The 14,564-nt window shown below is 35.3% G+C and overlaps 3 protein-coding genes across 4 annotated transcripts; all 3 read right to left on the bottom strand.

The window, feature by feature from the left end:
- Positions 1 to 878: 878 nt before the first annotated feature.
- LOC115961847 (G2/mitotic-specific cyclin S13-7-like) lies at positions 879 to 2,357 on the bottom strand. Its single transcript, XM_031080756.1, has 2 exons — positions 1,552 to 2,357; positions 879 to 1,140 (listed from the first exon to the last, which is right to left on the bottom strand). The coding sequence occupies exons 1-2, from the start codon at positions 2,355 to 2,357 to the stop codon at positions 879 to 881; spliced, it is 1,068 nt and encodes a 355-aa protein (XP_030936616.1).
- A 2,056-nt stretch (positions 2,358 to 4,413) lies between these two features.
- Positions 4,414 to 5,268, bottom strand: LOC115961846 (G2/mitotic-specific cyclin S13-7-like). Its single transcript, XM_031080755.1, has one exon. It carries the CDS (start codon positions 5,266 to 5,268, stop codon positions 4,414 to 4,416), a length of 855 nt encoding a protein of 284 aa, XP_030936615.1.
- Positions 5,269 to 8,480: 3,212 nt separating this feature from the next.
- Positions 8,481 to 14,042, bottom strand: LOC115959706 (FRIGIDA-like protein 3). 2 transcript variants are annotated; one of them, XM_031078213.1, is made up of 4 exons: positions 13,834 to 14,042; positions 11,133 to 12,205; positions 10,184 to 10,356; positions 8,481 to 9,118 (listed from the first exon to the last, which is right to left on the bottom strand). In XM_031078213.1, exons 2-4 carry the CDS (start codon positions 12,175 to 12,177, stop codon positions 8,702 to 8,704), a joined length of 1,635 nt encoding a protein of 544 aa, XP_030934073.1. In that variant the 5' UTR covers positions 12,178 to 12,205; positions 13,834 to 14,042; the 3' UTR covers positions 8,481 to 8,701. The 2 variants fall into 2 exon arrangements, with proteins under 2 accessions (XP_030934073.1, XP_030934074.1); XM_031078214.1 differs by having other exon boundaries at positions 11,133 to 12,187; positions 13,834 to 14,007.
- Positions 14,043 to 14,564: the final 522 nt, after the last annotated feature.

Raw genomic sequence — 14,564 nt, 5'->3', positions numbered from 1 at the left:
AGATATATATTAGTGTCACATCTATGTTTAGGCCAATGGTGAAAATGTATTTATTTTACATGTTATGTGAGTGTGTATATAGCATGATAAACACCATGGTTGTGGATATAACAAAAGATTTGCTTCTCAATTGGTGGACAAGCTTGAAGATCTTACTATTCCCAAAATTTAAAATCCAATTTGCTTTCGACCATTTGAAGAGACTTGCGCATGCTTACTACGGTCTTCATGTTAAAAAGAAAGCAGACAATGCTCTTGATAAAATTTTCAAGCACTTAAAATGTTAACTAGTGATCACTGTTTCATGAGATGTGGTTCACAATTGATTGTGCAACATTTGGGTTAGGGGAATGAAATACTAGATTACTAAATACGACTTGTATTAATCTGCCTCATTTATGTGTCGTGGCATTTTTGTAAAGGAAACGTGACTCTCAAAATATATCAAATCATTGCTTATCCTTATGCTATTTTAGATCCAAACAAGTCTTTGGTCAATAAACCCATGCACACATCTTTATTGAGGCATTTTGTTTCCTTGTTCTTTCCAGTCTTAGAATATTCCGTTGCCAACCTATAAACTATTGTTGTAGTTTATATCATCCCGAATTATATTGTACTAACCTATCCAAAAACAAAGGGAGAAGAAGAAAATTTATACTTCACATAACATTACTCTCATGTTTGTGGTACAGAGTATTTTTAAAAAATCAAGCTTCTTTGGTCAAATTTGTGTTTCATTTCAGGGGAAAAACATTCTAGACCTCTAGCTATATATGAACTTGAGTCATATTCATCTGAAAAGTTTGTTCAAGAGAATCTGTTGACTGATATTGAGATAGAAAAATCAAAGTTATTATCAAGCCCCATTATAATAACTAGAAGTCATAAGGTTTCTGGTAACGAAGTTGGGCAACTGGTAGAGTCATTGCCTTATTTGTGGTCTCACACTGAGAATCTAGATGCACATGATGTTCATTGTCCTCTGAGCCACTCGCTGGACTCGAGATCCAAGTCCTTGAAATCAAAGATGCGGAGCAAGGATGATTCAAGCTATATAAGTTCAAACCAAGATCGGCTGGGGAACAATCAACTAATGAGAACGCCCAAATTTCAGGAGAGCCTACAAATGTTCCTGCCCTGCAATTGGTAAGAAAGCTTGGATATGCTTTTGCATGACATTTACATTTTGAGAAATTAAATCACTTTTTTGGGGAATTTGGACATTGCAATGAAATGAAATGATTTGTTTTTTCCCCTTTTAAAAATGTAAATGAAATTAGTCCATATTATCACTCATAGTGTGTTCAAGGTGACATTATGTTATCAAAAAAATGATATTATCACCATTTTGTGATATAATTGGATCCAAAGTACCTATTGAAACCACTAAAATAATACTAGATTTTATTAATAAATAAATAAACACTAAAATTTACAAGAAACAAAAAAAAAAAAAGAAAAAAGAAAAAAACAGAAAACAGAAAACAGAAAACAAAAAACATAGAAACCATATTTTTGGAATGCACCAGCAAAACTTCATCAGAATACTTTTTAGAAACCGTTCTCATTAGTTTCCCATTAGGTGCCATATTCGCCAGCCGTTGAAGCATTTCAGCACAGAAGATGACTTCTTTTTTCGAATGAGATGGATTGGTGTTAAGAAATCTCCTCTTGGAACCCTGGCTTTTCTTTAGCACGCACATTGCAGCATAAATGGCAGAGTCAGCAAGTGTGGATGGAGAGTAACTGATAGTAGCATGGTAATCGCTAAGGGCCACTTCACCAAAAAAGAATGCCATATTCTTGAATTCTCGATCAAAATACCCGCAAGAATCTAAAATTTCAACCAAGAAGAAATGGATGGTTGGAACAAATAACTTCCACCCCAATTTTTGAAGAATATTTTTTTCCATAGCAATTATCTGTTGTTGACTGTAATTACTACCGACCCCATTCTCCATTAAGGTAAGAGCATAAGGAAACCGTCTCTCCTCAAACTTAGAGGCAATGACTAATGCAACAATAGCCACCATTTTCAAGTCATGTTCAGACAACACAAGCTCAACGGAGAGAAAACGATCGAAAATATTGACGGCGAGAAAGAGAGTCGGTTGTGTAAGAGGGAGAGAAAAATGGAGGGACGTCAACCAATCAACCATAGAGTCTCTTAGGTACTCAGTAACATGAGGTTGGAAACTCAAGAAGTTAGTGTTGAGTTGATTCTGCTTCTCTATGTGTTTGTAAAAGGCATACGTATTTTGACGTTGTTCTTGTTCTAGTGCTACGTTATTGTGGGTATGATGTTGCACCTTCTTCTTCTTCAAACAGCCCAGGAGATTAGAAAAAATAGTCATGGGTTGTTGAAGTTGAAATACAGAGATCAAAGTGGGTTTCGAAGGAAGAAGAAGCGTAAATCTGCTCTGTAATCTCAAGCAGATTTTAAAAAGGATAATGTAAAATTTATTCAATGCAAGGTAAACTTATAAATACCCAACAATTGTTTCCTTTTAGTATTCGGAATTCCTAATGAAACTCGTTCACCGACTCAACTATCAACAATCCAAGAAAGAGACGACGTCGTTCTTTATTATTTAACGTAGTAGGGTTTTTATTTTGGATATTTTTGTTTAAGTTGGGCTCAAATATGGGCTTAGTTAGACATGGGCCCAATTTGAACAGATCTGAGCCCAAGGGATTTAGTTTAAGTTTGAGAGAGTTTCAGTCGAACCTGGGTTATTGAGAGACACGGTTTGGATATAATTCACCTAACCCAACTCTATTTTATGGGAGGTGGGCCAGGGTGAGCATTTGGAGGGTTTGGTTTCGGATTTGATTGGGTATGTGCTTTGAGTTTGTTGTACCATGACGAGGTTGTGTCTGTGTAAATTCGGATAGTGAAGTCTGAGAATTTGAGTTGTGCGTGTTGGTTGCTGTTTCCTCTTGTATTCGTAGTATTGAGCTGATTTGTTTCCTCTGTTTCCATAACAAGATGATGTCTGCGAGTCCTTGAGAAACAGAGCTGATGCAGAGAGGTGTTGAGCAAAGAATGTTGGGTTTTTATTTTTTTGGACAGCTTTAAAAAAAAAAAAAAAGCAATGAATGTTGTGCTTGAGCAATGTGTTATGTGTGGTATAAAAAAAGAAAAAAGAAACAAAACTGTATTAATTAGTCTAATATTAATTTCTAAAAAGAACAATTAGTCTTTTAAAAGTTTATTTGGTAAAGATGTATAATATGAGTCCGGTTAATGTGTGCCCTTAGGGCACACATTAAGCTTTTTATTTTTGGAAATATTTTCTCGAAAATTGAAAAAGTTGTCACTATTTTTTCAATTTTCGAGAAAATTTTTTCCAAAAATAAAAATTAATGTGTGCCCTGAGAGCACATATTAGTAAAATTCATATATATATATATATATATATCGTTATCTTGACGAAAAGAGCTTTTGATACAAAATTGAATTGCATTTGTCTCTTTGATTTTGCATTCATGTCATGATTGGCTAAAAATAAAACATGGTTCTCAATTTAGAATTCAAGTGATAAAAGAGAAAAACAGGTAAAAGGAGGGTAGAGAAGGGAAAGTTCATTGAGTAATCCTCTAGTTCTTTTATCGCTGAGTCTTTTGCCCTTCTTGCTTTTCCTTTTGATATAGTTGTCCCTTTTCTCTCTCTTGCTACAATTATCACCCTCATTCACTCCCTAGACCTCATCACAACATCACATCCCTTGCCTTTGGATTCATACCAAGGTGGATATTATAGTTTGTAACATTCTTTGTGGTACCTTTGTTAGACTAGTGCACTTTTGGTGGATAACAATATTACAAGTATAATCATTCCGACATCTAACTTCACAACTTACTAACTTGTGCGATTGTGGGTGATCGACAAAAAGTGGTGGGTCGCATAAGTCAGTAGTGGACAGAAAATATCAATTACTCACAATCGCACAAGTCAACAAATTATAAAATTGAGTGTGCGATTATTTTAATTTGAATATCAATTAGCCACATCATCACTGAACCCCTCCTAAGAGTAATCAATAAAGGAGAAAAACCAAAAGTTGAATGCATTCTTATTCCAAACTTCTTTTTCTTTTTCTTTTTTCTTTTTTTGGGTGATATATGAAATCTTATGCCAAACTCTAAAATGCACTTTCTTCAAGGTGACATATTTTTATTGAAATTAGTCCATATTATCACTCATAGTGTGCTCAAGGTGACATTATGTTATAAAATAAAAAAATAAAATAAAATGATATTATCACCTTTTTGGTGATATCATTGTATCCAAATTACATATTGAAACCACTGAAATAGTACCAGATTCTATTAATTAAAAAAAAGAAGAAAAAAAAGCACTAAAATTTACAAGAAACAAAAAAACAGAAAACATAGAAACTAGAGTTACTACTTTTTGGAATGTAATATCAATATTTGATCAGAATACTTCTCAGCAAGGGTTATCATCAGTTTCCCAGTGGGTGCCATTCTCGCCAACCGTTGAAGCATTCCAGCACAGAAGGTAATTTCTCCTTTAGAATGAGATTGATTGGTGTTAAGAAATTGCTTGGAATCATGGCTTTTCTTTAGCACGCACATTGCAGCATAAATGGCAGAAACAGCAAGTGTGGATGGTAAGTAACTGATAGTAGCATGGTAATTGTTAAGTGCCACTTCACCAAAAAAGAATGCCATATCCTTGAATTCTTGATCACGGTACTCACAAGATTCGAAAATTTCAACCAAAAAGGAATGGATAGTAGGAACCAATAACTTCCACCCCAATTTTTGAAGAATGTTTTTTTCGATGGCATCAATCTGCTGTTGACTGTAACCATCCTCATCCTCCTCCATTAAAGTAAGGGCAGAAGGAGACCAGTTCTCCTCAAATTTACAGGCAATGACCAATGCAACAATAGCCACCTGTTTCAAGTCATGTTCAGACGACACAACCTCAACAGAGAGGAAACGATCGACAATATTGACAGCAAGAAACAGAGTCGGTTGCAAAAGATCAAGAGAAAAATGGAGGGACGTCAACCAATCAACCAGAGAGTTTCTTACATACACAGAAACTTGAGGTTGGAAACTCAAGAAGTCAGTGCTGAGTTGATTCTGGGTCTCAATGCGTTTGTAAAAGGCGTACATACTTTCTTCTTGCTCTTGATCTAGTGCTACGTTGTTGTTGTCGGTATGATGGTGCACCTTGTTCTTGAAACAACCAAGGAGTTTAGCAATAATGCGTTTGTAAAAGGCGTACATACTTTCTTCTTGTGAGTTTAGCAATAATAGCCATGAATGAGGGTCACATATCAGAGAGAGTAAGAAAGGGTTTTGAAGGAAGAAGAAGAAGTAGCGTAAATCAGATGGGTGAAGGAGACGCTGTGGATACTGGAATTTCAATATATAAAAAATGTAGTCTCTATGCAAAGCATTGCAATCTTATAAATACCCAACAATTGTTTCCTTTTGCTATTCGGAATTCGGAAATCCTAAACAAACTCGGTTAATGATCACCGCCTCAACGGCTACTTTTTAGAGTAAAACGTAAGAAAGATGAGGCGGTGAACAAAATCCGAGTATGATTAGGAATTCCGAATTCGAATTCTTAGGCAGTGAACAATGTAACCTTTTGTTGTTGCTCTCTGTTTCTGGTTTTATCTCAAAAGGAAGGGGTTTCATTTTTTTCATTTTTCTTTTTTTTTACAACAGAGCAAACGACAGTGTTCTTTATCCACTAATTAGTACAGATTTTTTTTAAAAAAATTATTTTTAAAAAAAAAAATCTATCTTCTAGACTCCTTTACTCGTCAACCCTTTTATCGTTAGAATTCTGAATTTTTATTTCTTTTTTTTTAGGGAAAAATTTCTGAATTTATTAGAAGTGTGATTTTTTTTAACAGATTACATAAGAAGGTACAGCTTTTTCCAACAAAAAGAAGAAGAAAAAAAAAAACAATATATATTTATAGAAATAAGTAAGTAATTAATTGTTTAGTTGGTATAATTTTATTTCATTGGTAATTAAATAAGAGAAAATGATTTGGTTTTCCTTAAGTTCTTTTAAGCACATGATACTGAAATTTGTAAGTATCATTATTTGACGTGTTTTAGTACATAAAACAAAAGTCTCACCTGACAGAAAACTATAAAAGAAAATGTTGAAAAGCTTTGACTGTCAAAACACACAATATTTATTTTTTTAACAAGAGATAAATTATTTAGATAAATGCCAAAAATTTATAGAATCCACACTAAAAATATTTATATATATATATATATATATAAATACTCCCACTAAAATTTTTTTTATATAAAAATATCTTATTAAAATAGTTAATACATACTGATTATTAGATTATTATGCAAAGGTCCAACCCATAAAAAAAAAAAATTTAATGGGATTATGCCAAGAGTTTTATAAATTAATTAACATCTTATGATGTTTCTAATGAAGAATCAATTAAGTAAAGAGAAGTCAAATAAATGAAGTGAATAACCCAACCTCTTTGTTTAAAGCTTTGCCATGAAGTTTTTATTTGTTTAAACTTTGCTTCTCCTAATTCCAAAACACAACAATAGACTTGCAACCATAGTATAGGAAAAAAAACTTCTCTTTAATAACAATTAGTAGGGGTTCGGAAAGGATTTTTTGGTGTTGCTATGAAGACATTTAAAGTTCAAATTCTCTTACCCCAACTATTGATATATCAAAAATAACCATTTGGATTACAAAAAGCAAAAGATAATTCAAAAATAAAATTTTTAAAAAAAGACTTTTTTTTAGGAAGATACTTTATATTTTGATTTTGTTGATTATTAGAACCAACCAATGCCAAAAACACACTCTATCTATCTATTTCATGGACTAAATTATTTCAGTTGTGACTGTATGATTAATGGCATAAACCAAGTTTATGAATGCATATTGAAAACATTTATCATCTCCCTTTTTTCTCCCTTCTCCTTTTACATTTCCTTTTTTTCATTTATCATATGAAAACATTTGTTAGATGCCATTACAATTTGAATATGCCACGCATGGATGCTATGTTGGTCATTTGATTATGGCTACCACATCATTTGTAAGTGGATAGGGAAAATAATTTTCGAAAAACTAACCCATGTACTCAAAGAAAAGTGCTTTTGGACTATAAATTTCACAAGAATGAACTTGGGGTTGGAGAGAAATTCTTAAATTGAGGGGTGAAGTAAGAAATTTTAGTAAGTTTAAGGTGGGGGATGGGAAAACTATATTTCTTTAGGATGACCTTTGGTACCCTGCTGGGGTTTTGGTTCAAAGATATGATCTTCGTGTCATATATGATGCTAAAAGTAACTCTGAAGCTAAAGTGGATTTTGTGTTGAAAGATAAGATGTGGAATTGGAAGCCTACTAAATCGTATGCCCTCGTAAATATTCAGGGTCAATTATTCTTTGTTGAGTTTGAGGATAAAGATAAGATCATTTGACAAATTACTATATCTGAAAAGTTCTCTTATGCTACAACATATGCTACAACTATTCTTTGGTGGCAACTACTTTGGTTACATCTAACTATCCCAAAGCATTGTTTATTGGTTGGCTAGCCGAAAACAAAAAGTTGTCCATAGGAGATAGAATGTCTAGTTTCAAATGCTCAGTTTATGTGGAAAGATTTGATTGCTTGGGCCTTGGGGGTGCTAAAGAGTTAAAAGGGAAGGGGTTGAGAGTCATAGCCTATAAACTTGCTTGTTGGGCAACTATCTACCACATTTGGCTGCGAAGGAATGTCATAGTTCATGAAGATAAAGTTTGGACTGAAGAGCAACTCAAGGGAAGTATCATTAAGGATGTCAAAGCTAGGGTTGGGGTTTCAAACAAAGTTCGAAAGGTAAATCTTAAATGCTTCCATTCGTTGTAATTGGAGGGACTGATCCAAGTAGCATTCTCATCTGAGCACGGTGAGTGTCTCCAAAGTGCTCTTTGCTACCAGTTTTGGCTTTGTAGATAGGTTTTGTAATTTGTTTGCTGTAGTAGGGAGGTTCCTTGTGCTGGTACCTTCGCTTCTCAGGTTTTTTCTTTTTGGGCTTTTCCCTACGTACTTCTTTTGTTTCAATGAATCTATAAGCTGAATTACCAAAAACAAGCCAACCCTTCATTGATGCTTTAGATAGTGAAAAAGAATTTTTGTCTCCCTTCTTTTAAATCTCAACACATGACATGAGGTGTAAGAGTATCATAATATATGAAAGAATATACTTTTCCTAAGGATTCTGACAAAGTATCATATAGAATGCTGTCCACACTTTATTATCAATAACTCTAGGCCCCGTGCATATGGGGCATAGTGTCTGCCCCCACATTATCCTGTATATTTCAATCTCTATAATTTCATAGCTCGTAATTGTATGGCAGTTCTCAAATGAATGGATAACAAAGTCAAAGACGATAAGGTAAATAAACAAATACGAAATGGGACACAATAATAAATATTTACAAAATGAAAACATTGTGCATATATTAGAGAACTGAAATATCTTGTACAACTAAAAAACGAAATCAACAAGACAATTTTTTTTTTTTTTAACTTTTTTTAGGGTTTTTTTTTTTTAATACTAAATTCATTCATACAGTACAACATACAAAGAGCTGCAGGGTTAAGACTAACAGTTAAAACGAAAGGATCATAGTCACTTTTTGCCATTTTTGCTAACTAGTGAAGATATGGGGCTTGGTACTGGTAGCCATTTCCAAAGTAGTTGCCATGACTAGGAGATAGGGTGTAAGTAGCAGAACCCATAATGGGTGGGCAATGGTTGTCAGCAGGTCCAGAGTAAACATAGGGTCTATCATACACGTACTGAGGATACCTATCAGCGACTCGGGGGTAGAAAGTCTTGTCAGTAGCAACGTTAGTGACACGAGGCCCATATCCTACACTGTTAGCACGGGGTCTCTTTGGTTGAGGCTTTGCTGCTTCAGTTGCCCTCTTCTTATCTGCCTTAGCCTTTTCTAGCTGGAGGACGCGTTTTTGGAGTGGGTCCACCGGATATTGCTCCTCAAGTTTATGCTCTTCAATGCACCTGAGCACAGCCTTTAGGGCACTCAGCTCTCGGTCGTTAACCTCATTCTGAAACAAGAGCAAATTTGTTAGGCATGTAAAAAAGCAACCATACAGGAAAACTCAGAGATTGGCAAACCCCATTGCACATCAGCAACAGCCCACATTTTAATGAGATTGTGGATTGTGGATCCCTAACCCAAAAAAAATATGCAACAAACACGCACAGACAGGCACTAAAAGAGAGCACTGTTCAGGCATGTAATCAAACAGTTTGAGAAACACAGCAGCCCAGGGGAAAGAAATCCTGGTAACAGCTCAAGCATAACCCAGACGGAATGTGGTGCCTAACCAAAGAAGTTGCTGACACGGAAAGCAATATAGTTTACTCTCAATTTTGAAAAAGTCGTGCCTAATCGAAGAAGTTGCTGACACAGAAAGAAAGAAAGTTTACCCTCAATGCTCGAACTGAAGCCCTCATTTCCATTGGCAATTTTAAGAGTGATGCTAAACCAGTTTACCCTCAATTAATGAAGTGAAATCAAGTTGTGAAAACATACAAACATAAAATAACTAAACTTATCACAAATTTTAAAACCCATTCAGGGAGTTGGTCACTAATTCACCACCAAATCAGCCAGATAGAGCCTGAAATGAAAAATGCTATTGAAGTTAAAAAGCAGCACACAATCAGATTAAATAGATGGTGATGGGGATCCAAAACATGTTGGGTGCTTGTCTTTGAGTAGTAAGGAAGCCAGAATAAGATTTGATGTTTAAGAACACATCTAGCAATCAAGTGATCCAACCACTTGAGTCACATGAAAGTATTGTAAAGCCAATCCAACCAGCAAGACCAGTCTGGTTCAGATAGCACCTCAAACATGCTTAAATGTGGTAGTGCATCAGTGTGTCTCTCATAAATCTTAAACAATTTTATACCATACAACTATTTCTACCCAATTATGATATAATGCAAAAGTCAGCTTTATATCTTTTATTCAGTTGCAACTGACAAGCTCAATAATATAACTAATAACCATTCTGCAGGAGCTAGCACCAGAATCCATATCAGTGAGTCAGCTCACTAGTTAAAATAAATTTGTTTAATATAGTGTAGAGTGCTGAAAATACCAGGGCTGTAGGAGATGTGTTTCCAGCTTTTACAGGTGAAGATGCTTTTCTAGCCTCCTTTAAGTAGGATTTCAGTAAAGGCACAGGAGAGAACTGCTCAGTCAGTTCAAATGCAAAAGCCAAGTTAACAGCATCAATTTGCCTTCCACTAATTACCAAAACCTCAATTACACCTGTAGAACCCAGGAAAAACACAATTAACAACAAATAAATAAAAAATTGATACAAAATTGGTTGACAAAGTAAAAGCAATTGACCTTATCAACAGAGCCTCACTATATTGGCCAAGCAGAGGCCAGGAAATTGGAAGTTGTATCATGGAAGAATGAGCATATTAATGATACAACTTCCAATTAGTTCAAAATAGAAAAAAAAAAATGGCATTCAGAACATGATGCTATTTAAGACATGGTGGTGGTCCCAAAAAAAATCACATATTTGGACATTTAGACTGTATAAGATGATATGACATTAATGAAAGAAAACGCCAAAGGTTCTAAGTCCTGGATCTTAAATAACTAGTTTATTGTTTTTATTGTATCAGAAGAATGTTTGAGAAGCAACAGAGTACAGATCGGTAAATGGAAACACACACACAGAAAGCATAGGCTAATAAGCATTAGGAAACCAAACGATTTTTAGTTCTTTGGGCAGTTAAGGAGACTAGATTTAAGGTCAGTAAATTTCATTTAATAAAGTCGTATTTGTCAGGCTTAAGAAAAGGCTTTCATCCAGAATGAAAATTTGCATAAAAAGAAAGACTTGGCATTTTCTCTGACAACACAAAGGAAAGACGCTGTAGGCAAAAGGAGAGTTTATTTTTTTTATTGTGTTTATTGCAGACTCAAAGGTGAGGTATAGATCTCAGCATATTTAATTAAATAAAGTAAAAAATCTGCTAGACATCATAGAACAACTTTTCATCCAAGGTTAAGTAAATGAGACAAACCTGGCATTTTTGCAGCCAATCCAAGGGAACGACACAGGTCAGCTGTTTGGCGACGTCGTGAAACCATTGGTATTAGCCTAGACAATTCTTCCTCATTAAAATCGGAGGCAACACCAAAAGTAGCCAGAAGTTGCAAAAATGCATGAGCCTCTAATGAGTTCCCATTGCTAGCATCCATGTCAAGAACATCCAACTTAGGTTTCCACTCTTCAGCAATTGCCTTTGCCTGCTTCTTAATATCTTCTGAAATGAAATCAGGAACAGAAACTAGATCTGGGCTTGTTAGCAGAACACTTAGACATTCCATCAACATGATACATGTACGACGGAGACCCAATAAGTTAGAATCCTTCTTTCCATCCAGATTGGGCACTTCCAAGTGATAAAACCCTTCCAAAGAGTCCAAAACCAAAAGAGCAGGGTTAGCAGCAGCCTTTAGTGCTAGTGGGATTTCCTCCCTTATGGCAGCAAGATTCTTACGGTTGTCTGATATAAAGGTGTGAAGCCCTTTTGAGTCCATATCTTCACAAAGTGTAACCAGCTGAGGATAAGACTTCACCTCTGGCTCTCCACTTCCAGAAGAAACTTTTATGTCTTCTAAGTTACTTTCAGCAGCCATGGCATCTGGTGGTTTCTCTTCCATGCTAGGTGCCCCACCTTGGCCCTCATCAGTGACAACAGCAGACTCCTCAGATGACACTTTACGTTGCTTCTCTCGGGCATTAGCAATGGCAAATATAGCAGCATCTCGCTTCTCTTGAAGCCTCTCCAGTGAAGCTTGTTCCTTGGCCACAACTGCTGCTTCCCGCTTCTCCAACAATTCTCGGGCTTCAAGTGTTTTGCTCTCATACTCCTTTTCCTGGTCTTCTAACTCATGAAAACGCCTTTTCAGGGATTTCTCAAGCCCATGAAAATGTTCTTCAAGTTCTTTCCATTTCAGGTTAAGGGTTATGGCCCGGTGACTTTCAAGTTCAGCAAATGCTCTCTGGAGCTGTTGTATCTTTGTGGTTGTAGAGTCAATAAGTGTAGCAACCGAATCTTCCATGGCAGTGGATCTGGAAGTAAGCAGTTAACTAAAAATAAAGTGAGACACAAAGGAAAAGTGTCAAATTACATTCAATCGGATAGATGCAGAAACCATAAAGCAAAGAAAATCCCCTATCAGAAAGTCCGAGCCATAGAAGTTACTAGCATCCAGATTAAATTGACCAAATGGCTACATAAATGGATATAGATGACTTTCGGTAACTTGAAAATTATAAGAAGATCAAAATTAAAAGACAAATACTATAAGTCAGCATGTATTTAAAGTAGCGCAGCCTTTTGGAAGTAAAAAGTTCAGGAGCCTTCTGGGTCTGGATAGATTGCTAACTGTCAATCTGATCTCATACGAGATCAGTGCAGTTACATGCTAATGGTTGAAAAAGTACAGCAACAGAATGTATAGAGCCTCAGATTAAATTAAGCATAAAGGACATAATTGTCTGATCAATTCTTATTAAGATTGATGAGAGGGCCATACTACCTCTATACATTCATTTATAAACAAGAATGTGGTCTGTGGGGTGCTCAAGGGTGTACATGGACCAGATGAAATATTTGAATGGTTGAAGTAATTGGGAAATCTCTTGTACGGTGAATTACTCAACATACCTGATTTATTGACTAAAAGGATGAAGGAAGATAATAGTGAAATTTGGTAGATCAATACCTTGGGAAAGAAATGAAGCATTAAAAAGATGCATCTCGGCCAGCTGGCCAATAAGCTATACCAAACAAAGGCTAAGCAACATCTAAATTAAAGGCCCACCTCAGAGTCAATTCATTCCATAAAATTTCTAACAGATTGCTAAACCCCCACAAAAAACTGCTAACAGATTTGAACAAGGGCACATCAAGTTTTATATCTAGTTAAACCACTACACTAGACCTCACTAACCATGTAGATATCAAGTGCTAGATCTCCCAAAATAGCTAGAAACTCGTTTGGTGGATGGTTATTAACTATCAAGTACTCAGTAACACTAACACATGAGGCTAACCCTGAGTAAAAAAAAAAAAAAGCATGGAGATCAGAATATTGATTTAGGAAAGCAATTTCATACGCTTACCCCAACAAAAAAGATCGCATGAAAAAGGACACTTGCTCCCCCCCAAAAAAACCCCTCTTCCCAAACTCAAACCCGCGACAGTGGAGGGCACACCAAGGCCTAACCTGTGAGCAAGACCATCATATTCTCCCAAAATTCTTCTTTCTCAAAAAATGGAAAGAAATGTAGGTGAAAAATGGTGGTGGGTGTAGCAGTAACCTAAAAGGATGAAGAGAGAGAAAGTGAATCTAAGTAGCAGCAAGCACAATTGCTGATCTTGGGTTCCTTCCCTTCTCTTCTCTACTAGTATTAAGGAATTATACATATAACGTGACAAACGATTTACATAATTCAATGAACTCATCCAATCACACAAAAAACACACTCAAAAAGTAGTAATTTAAGTAACAAAAAAAGAAGAAGAAGCTGAATTGAAAAAGCTTAGAGACCCTTTACAAATTAGCTTAAGCCTGAACCCGATCCACACCCAAATCCATAGAAAACAGCAAAAGACAACAACTTAGAAGAAACCCTAATAAAGAAATGGATCCATGAAATGAAAGATGAAGTTTGGTAAGGTGATGATGTGGAGGGGAAAAGTATAGTTATACCTGTGAGAGTGAGAGTGAGAGAGTCAGATCATGGAGGTGGAAGATTGAAGAAACACACGGTGGTTGTGGTGCTCCGCCGCCGTCGAAGATTTTAAGGATAATTTGAGCAGATGGCCCCAAACTAAAAACTGACGGCAGCTACGAAAATCGAAAGGGTTTCAATCTACTGTCTTTGGCCCTTTTATATAAAAAGTAACACCCACACCACTCCACACCACCCATCTACATCTACTACTAACTACTGTACTAAAATACTACTTGTAACAACTAAACAAACACACACACGTCACTTATCCAACTTAATAATACGTATCCTATTATTCCGCTGCTACCTAATCCGGTCGGATTTTATTCTTACTCACATGTTTGTCCCTTTGCTTTCTGTTTTTTAAATGTTTTTTTTTTAGTTCAATAAACAATTAAGTTACAAATTACAATGTTCTTAACATTTTAAATTTAATTTTTCTTAACTAATTGTTGTATTGGAAGTGATACTGATGTCAGACCTTAGAACATTTGTATCTACTCTTGAAAAAAATTCTATCTATTTTAGTATATAAGAATTTTTTTTTTTTATTTTATATACATACTTTTCGAAACACTCCATATCAAATTATTTATTTTACATTTTATTAAAAAAAAAATTCTCTTATTTCACACACAACTACCATCCCTTATTTTTATTCATCCTAGGGATATGTTAAAAAAAAAAAATTTAAAAACTAAATATA

This window comes from Quercus lobata, chromosome 9 (genome assembly GCF_001633185.2).
Source record: "Quercus lobata isolate SW786 chromosome 9, ValleyOak3.0 Primary Assembly, whole genome shotgun sequence".
NCBI lineage: Eukaryota > Viridiplantae > Streptophyta > Magnoliopsida > Fagales > Fagaceae > Quercus > Quercus lobata.
Note: the sequence above shows the minus strand (reverse complement) of the source record. Positions and strands in the feature narration are given on the sequence as shown.